This window comes from Pseudorca crassidens, chromosome 2 (genome assembly GCF_039906515.1).
Source record: "Pseudorca crassidens isolate mPseCra1 chromosome 2, mPseCra1.hap1, whole genome shotgun sequence".
In the NCBI taxonomy this organism is placed as follows: Eukaryota; Metazoa; Chordata; class Mammalia; order Artiodactyla; family Delphinidae; genus Pseudorca; species Pseudorca crassidens.
In genome coordinates, this window is record NC_090297.1 from 43,015,292 (window position 1) to 43,037,813 (window position 22,522).

Here is a 22,522-nt window from a genome sequence, read left to right on the forward strand (position 1 = left end):
ATTAACAGATGACACATTTGCAATCAACTTTAAAGACAGGGAACATTAACTTTGAACCCCACCAAAAGCAAAATGCTATCCCTCCCAAAAAGAATTCCATCTCTTCTCACTAGTAGACCTGTATTACTAAATAAAGTACTACTATTGTATTTTGAACTTAATAAAAATTTTATTAAAAATTTGCAGAGGGAATTCCCTGGTGGTCCAGTGGTTAGGGCTCAACACTTTCACTGTGGTGGCCTGAGTTCAATCCCTGGTCAGGGAACTAAGATCCCGCAAGCTGCACAGCATGGCCAAGAAAAGAAAATTTTTTTTTTTAATTTGCAGAAATTTGTTTTCTTTCTTGTTATATAGGTACCTACATAATATCCTTAATTTTCCCTCTTGACTGACAAAGTCTAAAATATTTATTATCTAGCCCTTTACAGAAAAAATGTGGTGACCTCTGGGATATAGACTTTTCAAAAGGTGTGCTTGGACAACTGGCTGCCCATATTTTTAAAGAACAATAATAAAATTAGATCGTTACACAAGTGTAAAAAGCAAAACAATAAAACCTCTAGAAGGAAATAAGATGAAAAAGCACAAACCATAAATAAAAAGATGAATAAATCTGATTAAATTTTAAGACTTTATAAACAAAGGGTAATGATAAGCTATATATAGACTTAGAGAATATATTTGCAACTCACATAATCAAAAATGGATTATTTAAAATATGTAAAGAATTCTTACAAGTCAATTTAAAAGGGGGGAAAAAAAACAACCCAACAGAAAAATGGGCAGTTCATAAAAGGAGAATCCAAATGGCCAGGAAACATGAAATAATGTTTGATTTTATTAGTAATATGGGAAATTGCAAATAAAAAAATTTTTAAGAGAAAAATATTTCCCACAGATCAAGTTCTCAATAATTTTTTTAAAAATCTAACAGTATCAGGAATTGGTAATAATATATAGAAGCAGGAACTCTGGAACAAATGTAAATAGTACAACTAATTAGAAGAGTACTTTGGCAACATCTATAGTAAGGTTAAAAATCAGTCATTTCACTTATAGGTATATAAATAAAGTCTAAAACGTGTACTCAAGGGGTCATGTATAAAAATGTACACTAGGGCTTCCCTGGTGGCACAGTGGTTGAGAGTCCGCTTGCCGGTGCAGGGGACACGGGTTCGTGCCCCGGTCTGGGAAGATCCCACATGCCGCGGAGCAGCTGGGCCCGTGAGCCATGGCTGCTGAGCCTGAGCGTCCGGAGCCTGTGCTCCGCAACGGGAGAGGCCACAACAGTGAGAGGTCCACGTACCGCAAAAAAAAAAAAAGAAAATGTTCACTGAAGCACTGGAAATAACCTAAATATACAACAATCGAGAAAAGATAAATTGTGGCATAATCAGAAAACAAAATACAACAGAAAATTGGGAATAATCTAAATGACCAGTGGTAGGAAAACAAATAAATAATGATATGTTCACACAAGATATTAAACAGCATGTAACACAAATAACTAGTATTACACTTATCAGCATGAACAAACCTCAAAAGCAATGTTAAACGAAAAAAAAAAAGGTTATGAGACATCTAATGTGATATAATTTCTATTTATATGTCTTAAAACATGTGAAAGCAATAATGTATACTGTTTATAGATAAATGCAAATTTAATAAAAAATATAAAAATATACATAGGAATGGTATATATATATAAAATTCAAATAATGGTTAAGACTGGAAAAAGAGGATAGGGAATGCAATAGGAGGGGGCAATATCCAAAGAGCTTCAAGTGTATCTATATGGTTTTATTCCTTAAAAAAATATTTTAATCTGAAATAAAAACAAGAAATAAAATGATTTTAAAAAAGGAAGACTGCAAAACATATCCTTATATATCCATCAGGCCAGAGAAGAAAAGGATGAAGGGGTCAGAGATGGAAGCAAGACTATAAGAAAGGCACCATTCTAGGCACTAGAGATATAGGGATGAACAAAACAAAGTCCTTGCTCTCATGAACAAGTAAATATATAGTATATCAAATAGTAAACAAGTGCTATGAAGAAAAATAAAACAGTAAGAAAGAGCACAGGGGTGGGGAACCTAAGTAAAATTGTTATTCAATACAGGGTGCTATTTAGAGCCACAACACAGGGAGCAAAAGCAGACAGGTAAGAGAAGTCCAAGAACTGAGCCCAGGCGCTCCAAAATTTAGAGATAAGGAGAAAGGAGATAAGGAGAAACCTTGCAAATGAGGCAGAAAGAGAACTAAGAACAGTGTTGACCTGGAACTGAAAAAAAGCATTTCCAGAAGGAAAGAACGTTCAACTGTGTCATAAGATACTGAAAGGTCAAGTAAGATAAGAACTTGAGAACTGACCAATTGTAAGTTATTGGTGATCTTGAAAATAGCTATTTTGGTAAAGCAAAGTGGCAAAAGCCCACTCTGAGTTCAAGAAATAATGGGAGTAGATGAACTGCAAATTTTGAATACAGACAACTCTTCTAACAAGCTTTGCTATCAAGGAAATAGAGAAATTTGAGTAGCTGGAAGGGCATAGTTCCAAAGGGATCTGAGCAAAGAAATGCTTTTCCCCAGAAAATGGGAACAATTATAGCATATTAGTATGTTCATGGGAATGATCCAGTAAAAAGGGGAAATTGATGATGCAGGATGGAAGGGGAACAACCGGTGAAATAATTAGTGGCTGGGATCAATAAAGAGGGGATGGGATCTATTGCACAAGTGGAAAGATGGGTGTTAGGTGTATACACAGTTGATTTATTAATAACAGAAAAGAAGGCATACAAAGATTCAAAGAAACAAAATCCCTCTCTACAAAAATTTCAGAATAGAGGGGAAAGACAAACCAGTACTTACAAAAAGATGAAATAGCTTGACAAACTTTGCTACAGGGGCACACAAGAGTGTAAATAGCTCACATATAGGAGGGGAAGATTGAAAGAAGAGAAGTAAAGTGTTCACAGAGGAGGTAACGTTTGACCAGAGTACAGCATGTGCCAAGAAAAGTAGCACAAAACCGCATAACAGAATGTGAAGCTGGAAAGTTAAGAATCAAAAAATGGAGGGACTTAGACCTTACCTGCCGTGGTTAAGAATTTTGCTTAGAAGGAGCCAAATGAGAGAACACAATTCATTTATACTCCAGTTAGTGCTCAGTACCTGCTCAGTAATGTATTTTCATAGAATAGCATTTAGGCTATCATGTAATAAGAGCACTATCTAATAGGATTACTGTAAAGATTAAATGAGATAATCTATGTAAACTCCATAGAATAGCACTTAATACCTAGTAAGCACTCAACAAATACCAGTTATTATTAGGAGAACAAAGACCATTGTTGTTGGTGGTAATAGAAATATAAATTCTCTGTCTTCAGAGGACCAAGTGAACTTTCCAAACTACAATCTACTTCCAACCTTTCTGCAAACAGTTTAATTCTGGTTCTTGTAACTAAGCCCACCATCTCCACCACAAAAAAAGAAAAAATAATACACACACACACACACACACACACACACACACACTAGAAAAGGACTATAATATACTCAGTTTCCTATGACTTGGACAGGCTTAATGACTGACTTCATTCTAGGAACCAGTATGAAAATAAGACCTATGTCAGAGTGAAAGTCCCAGAACAAACCATCTTCTTATCTGCCAGTTCTCCCAAGTAAAGAATATCCTAGAAACAGACCAGATCACCAGAGGTTACCCTACATATCTACCAAACCCATTATGATTGGGTCTACACCCAAAGGATTCAGTTGAGAATAAACAGGCTTCTAAGGTAAAGAAAAATTTGATAATCTAAACATCCTATAAAATGCTAATGATTAAATTATCGTATATCTACACCATGGACTTCTAAGTGGACAAAATATATTGAAAAACACTTAATAAGAAAATGTTCACAACATTGTTAAAGATAGTATTATACCATTTCAAAATTATAAATTACAACTGCATAGCAAAAAGGAATAAACGTTACCAGTGGTTAATGCCAGGTGGAATGATTATAGGGAATTTAAATTTTTTCTTGTTACCTAAATTTCCTACAAGGACCAAATAATACTTTTGTTTATTGATCAATCTTTTTTAATTACTAAAAAGTAAACAACTCAAGTCAAATCTCTCCTCTTCTCTAGAGAAACAAGCTTACTTAATATCACTTCTAATCATTTCTCTACATATCTAAACACAGTAAATTACATTTTAGGTAAACATATAATGGGAGGTGTTGTTTTCTGGGTTTTCTTTATAAAAATGGAATTATACAATATATTGTGGTTTGCAACTGGCTTTTTTCATTCAATAGTAAATGGGACACCTCTCCATATCGATATATAAAACCATCTATCTATTTTAAACACTTTATTTTTTTAATAAATTTATTTATTTACTTATTTATTTATTTTTGGCTGCATTGGGTCTTTGTTGCTGCGCGCAGGCTTTCTTTTTAGTAGCAGCGAACGGGGGCTACCCTTCATTGCGGTGTGCAGGCCTCTCATTAAGGTGGCTTCTCTTGCTGCGGAGCACAGGCTCTAGGTGTGCGGGCTTCAGTAGTTGTGGCACGTGGGCTCAGTAGTTGTGCCTCACGGGCTCTAGAGCACAGGCTCAGTAGTTGTGGCACATGGGTTTAGTTGCTCCACGGCATGTGGGATCTTCCCAGACCAGGGTTCGAACCCGTGTCCCCTACACTGGCAGGCAGATTCTTAACCACTGCGCTACCAGGGAAGCCCCTCTATCTAGTCTTATAGTTACATATTATTTTCATTGTAGAATGGTATAATAATAATCTTTAGCCAACCAATGGACAATAAAGTTGTTGCCAACTTTTTGCTATTACAGTGCTGCAAATATCATTTAATTGTGAACATATTAAAACAATAACAGCTAACATTTGAATGCTTATTATGTGCCAACTACCACAAGCTTCTATATGAATTAAACATACTACAATATCACCATTCATATTATTATTTGTATAATTTATATTTTTTTCTCTGTAACCTGCCTATTCATACTTGTTTTCTCTCAAAAATCAAGTAATTATTTTTTAAAACTGGCCAGGATACAAATTTGATCTAAAAAGTTCCTAGCAGAATATCCTCAAGAGTTCCATGAAAATGCCTGGCATATGGGCACTCATGCATTTAGACATTCTACAAATACTATTTGAGAACTATGACATGCTGTAAGTGAGCAAAACAGAGTTGAACTCCAGATTCATAGGTTTTTAGCCTAGCAAACATTTGTTAAATTAACTTAATAAGAGGAAAGAAAAAAAAAGTGAAGAGAGGAACACATCAATTAGAGAAAGAATAGTACCATATACATCAGCACACACCATTCAATACACAATTATTGGGTTGGCCAAAACATTCATTTCAGTAAGATGGCTCTAGTAGCGCTTAGTTGTGTTTAACCTCATTCAAAACAATTTCATTAGAGTGTTTTGTTACAGCTGTCACATCAGCGTGCATTTTAAAAAAACATCAAAATTGGTGAATTTTTGTGTAGCCATTTTAATATTGAAGATGGAAGAAAAAAAGCAACATTTTCGGCATATTATGCTTTATTATTTCAAGAAAGGTAAAAACGCAACTGAAACGCAAAAAAAGATTTGTGCAGTGTATGGAGAAGGTGCTGTGACTAATCAAACGTGTCAAAAGTGGTTTGAGAAGTTTCATGCTGGAGATTTCTCCCTGGACGATGCTCCACTGTCGGGTAGACCAGTTCAAGTTGATAGCGATCAAATTGAGACATTGAGAACAATCATTGTTATACCACCTGAGAGACAGTCAACATACTCAAAATATCCAAATCAAGCGCGAAAATCATTTGCAGCAGCTTGGTTATGTTAATTGCTTTGATGTTTGGTTTCCACGGTAAGTTAAGTAAAAAAAAAACCTTGACCACATTTCCGCATGCAATTCACTACTTAAACATAACGAAAACGTTCCGTTTTTAAAACAAATTGTGATAGGTGATAAAAAGTGGATGCTGTACAATAATGTGGAAAGGAACAGAATGGGGCAAGGGAAATGAACCACCACCAACCACACCAAAGGCCGGTCTTCATCCAAAGAAGGTGATGTTGTGTATATGGTGGGATTGGAAGGTAGTCCCCTATTATGAGCTCCTTCCGGAAAACCAAACGATTAATTCCAACAAGTACTGCTCCCAATTAGACCAACTGAAAGCAGCACACCACAAAAAGCGTCCAGAATTAGTCAACAGAAAACTTATAATCTTCCATCAGGATAACGCAAGACCACATGTTTCTTTGATGATCAGGCAAAAACTGTTACAGCTTAGCTGGGAAGTTCTGATTCACCAGACACCGCACATTCGGATTTCCATTTATTTCGGTCTTTACATAATTCTATTAATGGAAAAAATTTCAATTCCCTGGAAGACTGTAAAACACAACTGGAACAGTTCTTTGCTCAAAAAGATAAAAAGTTTTGGGAAGATGGAATTATGAAGTTGCATGAAAAATGGCAGAAGGTAGTGGAACAAAACAGTGAATACATTGCTCAATAAAGTTCTTGGTGAAAATGAAAAATGTCTTTTATTTTTACTTAAAAACTGAAAGAACTTTTTGGCCAATCCAATATAATTACCCCTTAAAACAGTCTTGCCACATCTCGTGGGTCTAAGCTACTATCTTCACATTAATCTTAAAACACTGCTTTATTTACATCATTTTCATGCTCAAGAACTCATAACTTCTCTCAGTATTTCTCAAATATACTTCACCCATTCTCTACACTATCTATTTCAAACCTTCACTGCTAAAGGCTTCCCTTCTGTTTCCCACTCCTTCCCGTACAACTTCTTAGAGGACCACTTAAGTTGACCTCAATGCCTACTTTACAGGAAAAAAAGTCCCTAATCCTTCCAGAAGAGAAGGAAATCAACACTTACCAAGCTACAGATCACTAAAAAAAAGCAGAATGGATGTCCTGGAGGTATGATTAACATTTCCAAAAACTTAAAACAAATTACATATAGAGAAGTAAAATTCCACAGGCTATTTTAATAAATGCAGACTGGTAAACAAGTATTTTGAGGTGTTATTTTCAACAAAATATTCCTTTAATCAGGTCCGCCTCTGGTAAGTATTCACACATTCATAAGATAAATAATTATAATACAATGGATGTGTACTGTAATGGACCATGTATAAAGTCCTACTGAAATACAGTGAAAGGAGGGATTAGTTCTGCCTGGAAATGCTTCACAGAGATAACATCTGAGCAGGTCCTAGAAGGATAATTCAGCTCTCTGGGCTGCAGATGCCTCATGTCTACTTCTGGTTACAAAATTCAGAGAATTTAACTTTAGGATGGTTAAATCTTTAAAATTCATCTAATATCGAGGTTTTCCACCTTTATTTTAAAGTAACAAAATCTTTCCTTTAAGAGTCTAATTGAAAACGTTGGTATATAAAACAGGTAAAAGTGGACCTGCTCTTTTGAAAGGAGAGGAAGTTATTGGAAAACACTGCTATTCTTAATCAACACCCTTCACTTTAAAATAAGAAAACTGAGACACTAAGGACAATGATTTGGCAAAAGACCACAAAAATGTAGAAATGCAACAATTACTCAGACAATACTTTTTAAGCATTATCTCCTCTTTCAAGTCTTTTCTAACTTTCTCCCCAGGTAGAGTTTATACCACTCCTTACTTTATTCCTTGCTATACCCAGCACATACTTCTATTATAGTTTCTATAAAACTTTAGTGCTCTAGTTATACCTTTTTCATGTGTCTGTGTCCCTCTACTACATTGGAAGCTCCCTGAAGGCAGGGACTGTCTTAATCATCTTTGTATGCTCAGTACCCAGAATAAAATATCATTTATTAAATTATATTCAACCGAGTTTCAGAAAAGATTTAAGATAGCTCAGCGCTTAGCACACAGTAAGACTTGGTAAGTATTTTTCAAATGAATATGCCAAAAATGAGGTCATTAAATGAAACAATACATCAAAGGTAGAACAGTATCTGACACATAGTGTACATTCTAAAAACATTACCTGTTATTATGTAACTTTATATAGGCAGAAAAAAACTGAAGCTGTTATTTAATCTGGACGGCAAAAACTAAATAACTTTTATCAAGGTTTCAACTTGCTCATTTACATTATTACTACTATAACCACATCTTTGATGAGAAAGAGAGAAAACTTAGCCCATTCATAAAGATCTTCAGCCTGGGAAGAATAGTACAAAGAGTTGTGTACTGTTAATCTCTAGATGTGGAGTGAAAGAAGAATTTAGGCCTGTCTTCAATTTAGGGCTAAAACACTTCCTTCTAGACCTTAATTTCAGTCACCTGTCTTTTGCGGATGGTGGGGAGTGAAAAAGGTTAAGGCTAAGGTTCTTTCCTGCTCTAACAATGTAGGGGCATACAATAAATTTAACCTAGAATCCTTCACCTTTCAACTCAGTAAGAACTTTATAAAAATCAGTAAATTGTGCAGGGCATTTGGTGTCAGATGGACAGGGTTCAAACCAGCTCTGTTATTATTCAGCTGTATAATTCTGAACAAAAAGCAGACTCTCTGGATCTCAATTCCCTCAGCCTTCAAAATGAAGTTAGACAATATGCTCTCTCCTTAAAATACATTACAGTCATGACGTTCTATGGAATAAGTTACCTGTGAAGATAATATTTAGGTGGGGATTGAGCCACCAGTTATCAGAGATGTTTAGAGGATTATGGCATAAACCAAAAGTTGAGAATTTCAGGATTAGAAGAAACCTTACAAGTCTTCTATGACTCAGTTGAGATTCAAGTCCTCTCTAACACATTCTTGGAAGAGTTCACCCAACCATTCTAGCAATGAGAAACAACCCATGGAAATAAGTCACTTCATCACAGGCCGACTCTGATGCCTAAATTCTTTTACTGAAACCACACGATCCTCTAGTAACTTCCACCCATTAGTTTTACCCCTCTTTCAACTACAGGCACCTCAAGTATTTGTGGATAGTGATGATATGCCCCTTAATATCCTCTCCAAAATTAAAATCCCCAGCCCCTTCACCCTTTCCTCATAACAGAATACCAAGACTCCCTGACCATCCAGCCTGCCATCCTCAGGAAAACCTCCACTCTTGCTTTAGCGAATGTCATAACTACTCGAACAACCCTTCCCGTTCTGACATCCTGATTCCTGGTTGGACCCAAGATCTGCCCCTCGTCGAGCTGACACCACACAGATGCCCCTAACTGCCCTTGCCACTTCCATCCAAGGAAGCTTCTGGGGTGGGAAGTGTGCCCCTGGTTGCTCCTTCGGAAGATTAGGAGACGAGAAGGGACCACAGCGGGAACAGAGAGGCCGCCCCCTGCTCTCCTCCCCAGTCCAAGCCTCCTCCCTCACCGGTATTGCTTGGGATCGCTGGGAGACTTGACGATCTCAGGGTCTCCGACATTACTGACAGGCCCCCTCCGTCCCTCCTCCTCAGATTCATCGGCTCCCAGACGAGCAACCCGGCCGCTCTCGCCCAAATCCTGTCCATTGGGCTGCCGGTCAGGGCAGCTGCAGGTGGACTTCGCCTTGTTCCTTCCAGGCATGGTCAGAATAGGAAAAGGTCTGGCAGCCGCCGAGTCTTCGCACCGACCCCGCGCTTCTATTCTCCACAGCGCCGCGAGCTCCCGTCCGGCCTCACACCACAACTTCCTCCTGGTGGCACAGACTGCAGCAACCGTGACTCTCCTCAGCATTCACCACCAAGCCGGAGCAAGTGGCATCCCGCTCGCCAAGACCCACCTCCTGCTCCAGCTGCTCCTCCTCCTCAGCGTTCCAGAGGCGGTAGCGGCCGGTGGTGGGGCTGCCGCAGCCGGCGGGGGGCCAGGCCTGAACCCCTCCCCCAATCCGGTCTCCCTCACGCCAACTTCCCTCATCCCCACGCCCTCCTGGCCGTCGATGACGCAATTGATTCTAGCCAATAATAAGGCAAGACACCAGTCACGCGCACGTAATCAACCAATGGGAACAGGGAATAAAAAGAACCAACGAGCGCGGGCCGAATTCTCGGAGCACCCAGCGAGCTCTTCGAAACCAGGGGTGGGCGGGGCGAGGAAGAAGAGGCGGAGAGAGTGGCGCGGAGGACGACGGGAGGAGGGCGCCAGAAAGGTTGCGCAGAGTTTATGACCGAAGCGGGAAGGTGGTTTGAGGAAGTGGTTGAATAGCGCTTCGGGGCTCAGAGGAAAATATTCCCCTGATGAGAAAACCTATAGGCGAGTGGAGAAAATTAACTCCCAAGCCTTTTTTTTTCCCCACTCGTGTCATATTTTGCTCATCCTGCCCCTCAAACCTGGGGTGGAGACTGTGGCCGTGACTCAGCACGTAAAAAGCAGAACGCCGGAAGTATGTTTCTGCCGCCGGATGGAAGCAGCGCTTGAGTGGAGCTGAGCTGAACGCCAGCAGCAGCGGTTTTGATTCTCCGCCTTGTGGCCTGCTAGACCTTCGTGCTGTTCGCCCTCAGGGCCTAAGAAAGTTTAAGAGACCGGTGTAGCTGTGTTCAGTCTTGCACGTGAAAAGATTTTTTAGCTCCCCCTCAGACTGGAGTCCACAGCCTCAAGTTAGACAACTTTTATTGAGCAGCCACCTCGTGTCAGGCTGCTACCCTCAAGTCCTTTTTCCCAAAGTTTTTTCTGCTTTCAGTGGCCTTTGGTGGGCAAAATGTGATTGAAACAGACACACTTGAAAATAAAAAGCAGCTGACATACAATATGTCTTATTAACCATGGGATGAGGGTTCCTAGCACATAAAAGGAGTAAATATGAATGAGTGAATGGAGAAACACTTGAAGAAAGGAGATTTATTGTTGATCGTTATAAGTCTTTAAATTTTTCTAGGCTTCCCCAACTCCAGACACGGGATACAATCATGAACAAAACAAAAAAACTTGTCTTCTTGGAGCTTGCATTCAAAGGGGAAAAAACACAATAAAAACAGATTTTTTTTAAAGTGTAAGCTATGACAATGAATAACGCAGGATAGGAGAGGAGAGTAAGGAGCTGAGAAGGAGAAATGCAACGATTCAGGCAGGAGGTGAAACCTGAACTAGGGCAGCAGATGAGATAAATTCATTGAAAAATACCGTTCAAATATCCCAGTTTGTTTTCAAAAACCTATCAATTTTTAAACTAAGCAATTCCACTAGATTGCCCTCCTTCAGAGCAGTGTATTTTATTACCAGTCCCTAACGTAGCTTCCCAGCGCATTGTAAAACAGTAATGTTTGTTGTTGAAGACCTGAAGTGACATGACTATTCTGTTTTTTTTTTTTAACTCTGCAAAGCAATAACACATTGCAAGTAATGATTCCCAAAATTGGGTTCACCTCTTGGTGGGTGTCTAGCCAAAAGACATAACTAAGCCAAAGATTGGGAGAAGGAAGGATTAATTACCTGCAGCAAGTAAGGAAAATACTGGGGATCTTTCCTAAAGCAGTGTCTCCCTGAACAGCAAAACTGGGGAAGTCTTAAGCTAAGGGAACATGCATATTCATGAAGGGATTTGGGTGGTGTATGCATACACATGCAGGGGCTTGAGCAGCGGCAAATTCAACAGTGAATTGGGGCAAAGTTTGACAAAGTCCAACCTTTAGTAGATTGAAGTCATAAGGGTCAGAAAAGGTCAACATGATCATTCCTTAGATTCCTACCAGTCTGAGGTCTTAGCATGTAGTTAACATTCTCCAACAGGGTGTAGGAGGTTAGTTCCTGTAGAACAACTCCAAGATATGTATCAGATTAATACTCGTCCCTTGAGGAGGAACTAGCACTCTTTTATCACTGAACTATTGTTTCTTGACCTTTTCCTCTGTTCCTGCATTCCTTTGTTCCCTTAAGATCATTAATTACTGAGACCTGCTCAAGGGCAAGCTCAAGGGCAAGCATTGTGGCCAGGCTTAGATCACAAAATGGCTTAATCCAAAATGGCTTCTCTTGTGTCAAAAAAACTATATCTGGTTCTTTTCCTCTGAGGACTCCCCACCCTATCTGCTTACCGTAAGGAATCTTCAAATTCAGCCAACAATTGGTATTTTCTGACTAGAAACAAAGAGAGGCCACATCCTAAAGTGTGACTGTCAGTTTTTCCCTTTATAAAGAGGCCTCTGAATCTTACAGGTCACCAGACTATTGAAATAGGGCTTCCCTGGTGGCGCAGTGGTTAAGAATCTGCCTGCCAATACAAGGGACACAGGTTCAAGCCCTGGCCAAGGAAGATCCCATGTGCCACGGAGCAGCTAAGCCTGTGGCCACAACTACAGAGCCTGAGCTCTAGAGCCTGCAAGCCACAACTACTGAGCCCACGTGCCACAACTACTGAAGCCTGCATGCCTAGAGCCCGTGCTCCGCAACAAGAGAAGCCACGACAATGAGAAGCCCGCACACCTCAAGGAAGAGTAGCGCCTGCTCACCGCAACTAGAGAAAGCCCGTGCACAGCAATGAAGACCCAACACAGCCAAAAATAAATAAATAAATAAATTTATAAAAAAAGGAATATAACAGCACTCTGTAATTAGGCATTCATTTATTCATTCAACCAACAAATTTAGCGCCTAACATGTGCCAGACACTGGGAATAGAGTAATGGATAAGAAAATTTCCTGTTCTCTTGGAGCTTACAAGCAAACTAGTTGGAGAGATATTAAACAAGCATGCAAATTTTTAGATTTATCATTGTGAATAGTTTTTGAAAGGGGGACCTAGTTTGGTCAGAGAGTTTCTCTAACGAGACAGTTAGGCATCCATTTGGAAAATGTATAAGAATTGGTATAGGAATGTATAGGAATAGACTTGTTCAAAAGCTCTGAGAAAGCAAGTCTAATATGGCTAAACTATAGTAATCTGGGAGCAAAGGAGAAGTGAGTCAGTGGTCAAGATTATACAGAACCTTCCTAAGAGTAAAAAGAAGTCATTGCCTTGTCTATTTTGTGTGTAGCTGGATTCCTAGCTTCTAGAATAATGTCTGGCATATTAAAGGTACTCAGTAAATAATGGTTGAACAAATAAAACAGGAAGACATTATCACAGGTGTTTTCCAAGTAGATCACTCTGGCTGATGTGTGAAAAATAGTTTGGGGGTCAGGTGGGGGGAGGCCAAGACAAAGAAAGAAGAGAGAGAGCACTTAGGAGGGTATTAAAGTGATATAGACACTAGAAAATGATGGCTCGGATTTGAGGAGTAATAGAGATACCTGTACACAGATATGTCATATATTCAGGAGGTAGAACTGACTGGTTTGGGGTAGTAACTGATTCAATGTGGAAGAATGAAGAAGGGAGAGGTGTCACTCCCTTGTGTCTAGTTTTCTGGGTGAATAGATGATGGTGCCAGTATCTCAGTAAACAAGACATTTTGAAAGAGGAGCAGGTTTGGGAGGAGAAAAGCCTAAGCTCAGTTTTGGATATGTTATGTTTGAGTCATTTGTGAACCATACAAAAGGAGGATCAGGTCTGGAGCTCAGAAGAGAGGCCTAAATTGGAGATGTCAATTTGACGTTTATGGGCTTCTAGGTGGTAACCAAAGCCTTTTGAATAAAATCACCTACGCTCATTGTGAAGAGAAAAAGCCTCAGGAACCAAGCTTTGAGAAGCTTATAGAAGAGGAAGAACTCCCAAAAGAGACTGAGAAGGAACTACCAGAATGGTAAGAGGAAAACCATAAGAATGTAATATCACAGGAAAATTTTCTCTTTGATGCTTGGCCCAATACAATTCTGACCCCATAGCAGATGTCAAAAGTGTCAGATTAGATGTGTAAAATGTGAGAACTAGCAAGGGATCACAGGAGTACTTTAATCTGGCCTCTTCAGCTATAAAGAGAAATACCTATCCAGAGAGGTGAAGCTCACAAGTAACCCGTGGCACAGCCAGGACTCCCAAACCAGGAGTTTTATTTTCCCACTTTAAATAATTTAGAAATTTGCCATCTTCCATTTGAGTATTCGTAATTATTGTGAAGAATATTCCTCAGAGAAAACAGATAAATTAAGCTATTGCCATTTTACAGGAAATTGAGATATTTGAAGGTTAAAAAGACCTTAAGAGCCCCAAGAAAGATAAGAAGCACAGACTATAACTTTTAGCCTTATTTCTCCAGGCTCTCCTAGAGTGTTTAAGTGCTTTTTTCTAACGTGGCCTCTCCCGTTGTGCAGCACAGGCTCCGGACGCGCAGGCTCAGCGGCCATGGCTCGCGGGGCTAGCCGCTCCACGGCATGTGGGATCTTCCTGGACCGGGGGAAGAACCCATGTCTCCTGCATCGACAGGCGGACTCTCAACCACTGCGCCACCAGGGAAGCCCACTCCTTCCCATTTTTACCTTAAGGATTTCTCTCCCAGGAATTCCCTGGTGGTCCAGTGATTAGGACTCCGCGCTCTCATTGCTGAGGGCCTGGGTTCGATCCCTGGTCCGAACCCTGATCGGGGAACTAAAATCTCACAAACTGTGTGGTGCAGCCAACTGTCCTGTCAGGTCTGGTGACCCTTCTCTCCCTATTTTTTTCTGATGAGGTCAGAAATCATGAAAATTAAGCACATCTCATTTTTATGTTTGATGCCTGCTTCAGAAAGTTATTTTAGTCAATGCAATGGCTGTCTGCCTCCCAGAAGGACAAATCTGCGCCTTACTCCTAAACATTCAAAGGTAAATTGTTTTATTAACCCCATTACCCACCTTTATATTTGAGATTCAGGATAATCAGAAATGTGGAATATTGATTCTAGGGTGAGTAGATTGGGAGTGCTGTGAGCCTCAAACCTAAAGTTATCTATCTTACTTTAGTGTCTAAAATTCCCCCATTAGTGATTCATTGTCCTCTTTAGAACTCCTCTTAAATGCCAATAATATCCTTGAAAGGAGTAAAAAACTAGCACCATTCTGTGAATGGATTTGCTTTTATTTCCCCCTTTTTGAAGCACACTGTGGGCAAGTTGAGATCACCATGAACCCAGGTGATAAAGAGGTTGCTAAATGTGAGAGGAAAGGCACAGAAAGAGGAGGTGGGTAACAAGAGAAATACTATTTACTTTACAATTCTGTCCTGGGCCCATGCTCTAAGCAATTATACTTTTGGAGCTCTAGTTATTAGTGTCCTGCCCACTGATGGCTCTCCACATTTGGTAGCTTTGTATCTACGTCAAGAAGTAGGCATGTTCTTATGGAGTCTTCTGTTGTGAGACTAAATGGGTGCACAACATACCAAAGAATTTGTGTGATGATAAAAATAGTTTTCTATTGTACTATAAGCATACTTCTAGAAAGAATTTAGTGTTCAAACGTCAAAATAAGTTGAGTGACTTTAAAAAATACTTTATGTCAAACGAAAGTTATTCTATCACAAATCCAGCCAAGAGCTCCTCAACTCTCATCTAAAGATACAGATTTCGGGCATAGGAGGGAGGCCAGGGAGATCAGGAGAGGCAGGCAGGAGAGGCCCTCCCAGACCAGAGGAGCAAGAGAGGAGAGGAGGGCATTTGCCTCACCCACTTGAGCCCAGGAAGCCTTCTGGGCTCCCAGGTGAGGTCCCCTGCCCTCTGAGACCAGGGGTGGGGGGCACACCTGGGCCCCTTCTGTTCCTTGAGCCTAAGTCCCACTCCCCACAGCCCCCAGGTCCTTTTCCAGCCCTGTGGGTCCTGAGCATTGGCCCCGCCCACTGCCCAAACCTCATCCTTGCTTAGGCCCCACCCTCCACAGCCAAGGCCTTTTCCTCCCACCTTTTTTCTTCTTTTTCCCTCCTCCTCTTTTTTACTATTGTGGTACTGATGTACCTTCTGGTTGTTGATTCATATATTTTTTAAAATTAATTAATTAACTTATTTGTTTATTTATGTATGGCTACATTTGGTCTACATTGCTGCTCGTGGGCTTTCTCCAGTTCCAGTGAGCAGGGTCCACTCTTTGTTGCAGCACGTGGGCTTCTCATTGTGGTGGCTTCTCTTGTTGTGGAACACAGGCTCTAGGCGCGCGGGCTTCAGTAGTTGTGGCACACAGGCTCAGTAGTTGTGGCTCATGGGCTCTAGAGCACAGGCTCAGTAGTTGTGGCGCACAGGCCCAGCCACTCCATGACATGTGGGATCTTCCCGCACCAGGGCTCAAACCCATGTGCCCTGCACTGGCAGGCGGATTTTTAACCACTGCATCATCAGGGAAGCCCCATCTATATTTTTATTTTTATATTCTTTCTAACATATCTGTTAGTTTCATAGTCTAATTTTATTTTTTACTTTGTTATTGTTCTTTTTTTTTGGCCACCCCATGCGGCTTGCAGGATCTTGGTTCATGAGCCCAGGGTCAGGCCGAAGCTCCTGTGGTGGGAGCTCTGAGTCCAAACCACTGGACTAGCAGAGAATCTCAGACCCCAGAGAATATTCATCAGAGTGAAGTCTCACAGAGTTCCTCATCTCAGCACCAAGACCCAGCTGTACCCAATAGCCTACAAACTCCAGTGTTGGAAGGCTCAGGCCAAACAACCAGTAAGACAGGAACACAATCCCACTCATAAAAAAAGAAAAAGAAATTAGATGGCAAAAAAATATGTCACAGATGAAGGAGCAAGATAGAAACCTACAAGACCAAATAAATGAAAAGGAAATAGGCAGTCTACCTGAAAAAGAGTTCAGAGTAATGATAGTAAAGATGATCCCGAATCTTGGAAAGCGAATGGAGGCACGGATTGAGAAAATACAAGAAATGTTTAACAAAGATCTAGAAAAACTAAAGAACAAACAAACAGATGAACAACACAATAACTGAAATGAAAAATACACTAGAAGGAATCAATATCAGAATAACTGAGGCAGAAGAACGAATAAGTGAGCTAGAAGACAGAATGGTGGAAATATCTGCTGAGGAGCAGAATAAAGAAAAAAGAATGAAAAGAATTGCAGACAATCTCAGAGACTTCTGGGACAACACTAAATGCACTAACATTCAAATTATAGGGGTCCCAGAAGAAGAAGAGTAAAAGAAAGGGTCTGAGAAGATATTTGAAGAGATTATAGTTGAAAACTTCCCTAACATGGGAAAGGAAATAGTCACCCAAGTCCAGGAAGCACAGAGAATCCCATACAGGATAAAACACACCAAGACACATATTAATCAAACTAACACAAATTAAATTCAAAGAAGAAATATTAAAAGCAGCAAGGGAAAAACAAAAAAAAAACATACAAAGGAGGGCTTCCCTGGTGGCGCAGTGGTTGAGAGTCCGCCTGCCGATGCAGGGGACAAGGGTTCGTGCCCCGGTCCGGGAAGATCCCACATGCCGCGGAGCGGCTAGGCCCGTGAGCCATGGCCACTGAGCCTGCGCGTCCGGAGCCTGTGCTCTGAAACGGAAGAGGCCACAACAGTGAGAGGCCTGCGTACCGCAAAAAAAAAAAAAAACATACAAAGGAATCCCCACAAGGTTATCAGCTGATTTTTCAGTGGAAACTGCATGCCAGAAGGGAGTGGCAGGACATATTTAAAATGATAAAAGAGGAAAACCTACAACCAAGACTACTCTACCCAGCAAGGATCTCATTCAGATTCGATGGAGAAGTCAAGAGCTTTTCAGACAAGCAAAACTGAAGAGAATTCACCACCACCAAACCAGCTTTAAAACAAATGCTAAAGAAGCTTCTCTAAGCAGGAAACACAAGAGAAGAAAAAGACCCACAAAAACAAACCAAAAACAATTAAGAAAATGGTAATAGGAACATACATATCGATAATAACCTGGAATGTAAATGGATTAAATGCCCCAACCAAAAGACACAGACTGGATGAATGGATATAAAAACAAGACCCATATATATGCTGTCTAAAAAAGACCCACTTCAGGCCTAGGGACACATACAGACTGAAAGTGAGGGGATGGAAAAAGATATTCCATGCAAATGGAAATCAAAAGAAAACTGGAGTAGCAATACTTGTATCAGATAAAATAGACTTTAAAATAAAGACTGTTACAAGAGATAAGGAGGGACACTACATAATGATCAAAGGATCAATCCAAGAAGAAGATATAACAATTATGTATGTTTATGCACCCAACATAGGAGTACCTCAATACATAAGCCAAATGCTAACAACCATGAAAGGAGAAATCGACAGTAACACTTTAACACCCCACTTACACGGATGGACAGATCATCCAAAAAGAAAATTCATAAGGAAACACAAGCTTTAAATGACACAATAGACCAGACAGATCTTATTGATATTTATAGAATATTCCACCCAAAAGTGGCAGAACACACTTTCTTCTCAAGTGCACACGGAACATTCTCCAGGATAGATCACATCTTGGGTCACAAATCAAGCCTCAGAAAATTTAAGAAAATTGAAGTCATATCAAGCATATCTACTGAGCACAACAGTATGAGACTGGAAATCAATTCCAGGAAAAAAATGGTAAAAATCACAATACATGGAGGCTAAACAGTGTGCTGCTAAATAACCAAGAGATCACTGAAGAAATCAAAGAAGAAATTTTAAAAATACATAGAAAATAGTGACAACGAACACACGATGACCCAAAACCTATGGGACGCAGCAAAAGCAGTTCTTTTTTTTTTTTTTTTTTTTTCACCTTGAGCATAAATGCTTTATTGTCATCTTAGGGTTCTCAGGCAGGTGGGGCTGTTGCACATCATGGGAGGGCAGGTACACTGAGCTGATGGCAGAGCTGCGACTAGTGCTCCCTCTGTCCTCTCTACCCTCCCCCCACTCCGTGGCTCGATGGAGTGCAAGTGGGTCATTCATAGGCTGCCCCTGGGGCCTTCTCAGATAGAAAGGAAAGGGCCCCCCGACATGTGCCCCCACACCCTCTCATAAGTGCCTCGCCCTGTACCCTTCTCCTCATAGTCTGCTACTGCTCTTTCTACAATTAACATTCATACTTGGGTGGTCAGTACCACACCGAGGAAGGTCTTACTACCCCTGTCCTTTTCCTGTCAGCTTCCAGTCCTTGTCCTGTCTGGCTCCCTAAACAGGCTGAGCCAGTCAGTCAGTGCACTCTGCCTTTCAGGCCCAGGCCCTGCACAACCTCCTTCCTCTTGCTGCCCCACCTGCAGCTGCACCCCCACCCCCACACTCCCATCCCGGACCCCAGTTCAGACCAGGGCTCAAGTCTTCCGGTGCATTCTGCTTTCAGGATCACGTGCTCCCTGTGGGCACACCGTCTTACAAACCTCTTTTAAGTCTCCTTGACCTCAGTCCTTGGCAGGGCCCTTCAGCCTTCCAGTCAGCGGACCGGGGCCCAATCCCAAAGCCAGAGTTTCTGGATATGTCCCCACCCATCCTCCTGCGACCTCACCTCCCGGGGGCAGGATGGCGGGGAATGGGGCCGGTTGGTCCGCCTCAGCCCGCTCCCCAGGCCCTGGGCCAAAAGAGAGTTCAGCGGGGCAGAGGAGGTCTGGCACTGCGCCCTCAATTGGAAAGAAAGTCGATGGCGGCGCGCACGGATCGATTGGTGCTGACGTCGACGGCAGTGACCTTAATCTCGGTGTCGCCAAACTGCATGGCAGTACGGATCTCGCGGCGGCTAGGGGGCGCGCCAGCGGCATGGGGGCCTCCCTCGGCGGGCTCGAGCTCTAGACTGAGCTCGCCGCACTTGCGCAAGCCCGGGCGCGCGTCCTGGGCGACGCAGCAGTACAGGTTGATGAGCACGCACCGCTGGCCTGGGCGCGCCGGGCAGTAGCTGCGCAGCACGTCCTCGCCCAGGGCCACCGACTGCTCGGCGGCCACGAAGCGCTCGAACACGTCGGTGCACCAGCGGCGGCCGCCGCGAACCAGCAGCTTGTCGGGCGGGTGGCGCCCAGCCACGAAGCGGTTGAGCACGTCCACGCCGTACGTGAGCGGCGAGCGGCGCACCCGAACCACGCCCGGAGCCTGCCCGAAGAGCACCGCGCGCTTTAGGATGGTGAGGCCCACGTCGTGCGGAACCACCACGCGGAGGCCGCGGGCGCCCAGTGCTGCCTGCACCGCGTGCTGCAGCACTGCCGACTCTGAGAAGCTGCCCACCAGGAACAGCAGCTTCACGCCCTGCACTTCGGGGCGCGCCAGCAGCGCCTCTGCGGTACAGGAGTGGAGGGTGGGTGTGAGGAGGAGGGACGTGGAGTGGGCCACTGAGGCCACCACTACGCAGCCACTGGCGCCTCTCCTCTGCCCGCCTGTATCCTCGAGCAACCAGAAACTAGTCATTTCACTATAAAACGGTAGCCTGGTTCCCATAAAGAAAAACACCGGGCAGTTTCATGAGGGCCCCTGGCAATCTTTATGGGCTCTGCTTCCCCACCACACCATTGAGGGCTTGAGATAAGGGTCTGCATTTACACATATTAAATGCCTACTATGTGCACATTGCACTCACTCTCTAGATACTTCAGCTCATTTAAATCCCTGTGATAACAGTTTGGGGGACCTAATACTATCACCCCATTTGGGGAAACATGCACCAGAGGTTCTTTAACCTGGCAAGACTGCATATCTTCCTGCCACACTGCATCCTCCAGGTATTCCAGATGATTCTGGGTCTCATTCCAGTGTATGGATATAGGGAGGTTTCCAGGCACTAACAGGGTAACATATTCCCGCATCTGGGTATGTATGTTGAGGTGAATGAAGGACCCAGGCTCAGGTGCTCACCTATGTGCTGGATGATCCCGCTGACCGTGCGCTGAAAGAGGTCGTTCATGGCCTCACAAGACATCCTGAGCATCCCCTGTGAGGACCACTTCACGAAGTTCACGCTGCTCCTGCGCAGGGCTGTCTCCACGTTGTGGCCTCGCTGCTTGCGGTAGAAGTCAATAAACGAGAATGGCAGCGAGATGTTGAGCGCCCCCGCACGGTGTGGGCCTGCGGTGCGTTTGCAGGCCTCGAAGGCTATAGTCAGATCCACCCAGGCTGCTGGGCGTTGCGTTTTGAAGGTGCTGATGAAGTCCTCGCCGAAGATGCGGCCCAGCAGCTGCTCGAAGGCCAGGTCCACGCCCACCGCGCCACAGGGGCCACCAGATGCCTTGTAGAGCTCCTTGAGGGTGCCATGGGGCTGCTCCAACTGATGCACGGTAAGGTCCACTGTGCCTCCCCCACAGTCTGCCACCACGTAGCGGTCTCCTGCTTGCATCTCAGCCCACAGTTCTCCGACACCCGATTCCACCAGGAACGTGCGGCTGTGGCGGGACCTTCGAAGCTGTTCTCGGGCCTGACGGAAGCTGGGATCAATGGAGTGGCTCTCGCCCAGGCACTCACTGCCTGGAGCTCGGCTGCTCAGGTCCACGAGCTGGTGCAGACGCAGCTTGCGGCAGTAGACAGAGGCGGCCTCAGGTTCCAGGGCGATGAGTAATTGCTCTGCATCCTCTCTTGACACCAGTCCGGCCAAGTAGGCAGCCTCTCGCATGAACTGCTTAGCTGGCTGTTTCCAGATGGCAGGCACTGTCAACACCCAGCGCACAGTGTCCTTCTCTGGCAGCGATGGGCACTGGTCCCTCAGCTCCTGAAGGGCATGCTCCTTGAAGAAGCGCAAGGCATGGGCGAACACCTCCAGGGCAGGCATTTTCTTTCCATTTACCGCTTCTAGCTGGGTCTTCAAGGTGAGATCAGTGGCACTGTGGATCTTCATCTTGAACTTCTCAAGTAGAGCCAGTCACGAGCCTCCTCAGGGTCCAGATTGTGGTAGTAATCACGGGCTGTATAGCTAGAACTGTGAAAGGCACCCTCTGGGGTCAGCAGCAGGCAGGTGGGGGTCTTCTGGTGGGCCGCACCTGGGTCCCCACCCTCCCATTTCCTTTTAGGGTTCTTGTGAATATGGTGCTTGGCATCCACTTAAATCTCCATAAACGTTGCTCGTGGGATCCTCTCTATCCATGGGGCCATGGGTCCCATCCGACATCCTCAGCTCCTGCTCCCTCATCATGTGGATGGCCTCAGGGTCACTGGCAAAGCTGAAGGCATAGCTACTGGATGTGGTGCCGAAGTCGATGGCCACTACCACAGAGAAGGGGGCCTGCTGGGGGGCTCGGGCCTCAGGCTTTGGAGACTGTGAAGGTGTGAGGGGGGCAATGCCACAGCTTTCCTGGGTCCTTGGGGAGCCGGGTGGGCTGGGCACTGGAGACTGCTCTGGGCTGGAGCCGCTGTACAGCCCCTGCAGGCCCATCTCCGGGACAGCCAGCATCTTTGTAGGCCCTGTGGCTCTGCCCTGCCGACAGCTCGACCTGTGTCCAGACGCCTGGATCCTGGGCCCAAAGCCAGTGGGGCCCAAAAGCAGTTCTAAGAGGGAAGTTTATAGCAATTCAATCTCAACTCAAGAAACAAGAAAAATCTCAAATAAACGATCTAACCCTACACTTAAAACAACTAGAGAAAGAAGAACAAAAAAACCCCAAAGTCAGTAGAAGGAAAGTAAGCATAAAGATCAGAGCAGAAATAAATGAAATAGAAATGAAGAAAACAATAGCAAAGATCAATAAAACTAAAAGCTGGTTCTTT

At 43.2% G+C, this 22,522-nt stretch overlaps 2 protein-coding genes across 5 annotated transcripts in view; both read right to left on the reverse strand.

Annotated features, from left to right (window-relative positions):
* NRDC (nardilysin convertase) overlaps positions 1–9,956 on the reverse strand; it is a 91,425-nt gene extending 81,469 nt beyond the window's left edge. For 3 of the 4 annotated variants that reach the window (XM_067726114.1, XM_067726113.1, XM_067726112.1), the window contains exon 1: positions 9,417–9,947. In XM_067726114.1, coding sequence (XP_067582215.1) covers positions 9,417–9,760 — 344 coding nt within the window. In that variant the 5' untranslated portion in view covers positions 9,761–9,947. Of the gene's footprint in view, positions 1–9,416 lie in introns of all 4 variants that reach the window. The other variant, XM_067726115.1, reaches the window with a different exon arrangement.
* A 9,186-nt stretch (positions 9,957–19,142) lies between these two features.
* On the reverse strand, positions 19,143–22,285 carry LOC137210472 (heat shock 70 kDa protein 12B-like). Its single transcript, XM_067712377.1, is given in 4 exon segments — positions 19,143–20,109; positions 20,684–21,670; positions 21,673–21,821; positions 21,925–22,285. Coding segments are annotated over 4 exon segments (2,064 nt in total). The 5' UTR covers positions 22,209–22,285; the 3' UTR covers positions 19,143–19,465.
* Positions 22,286–22,522: the final 237 nt, after the last annotated feature.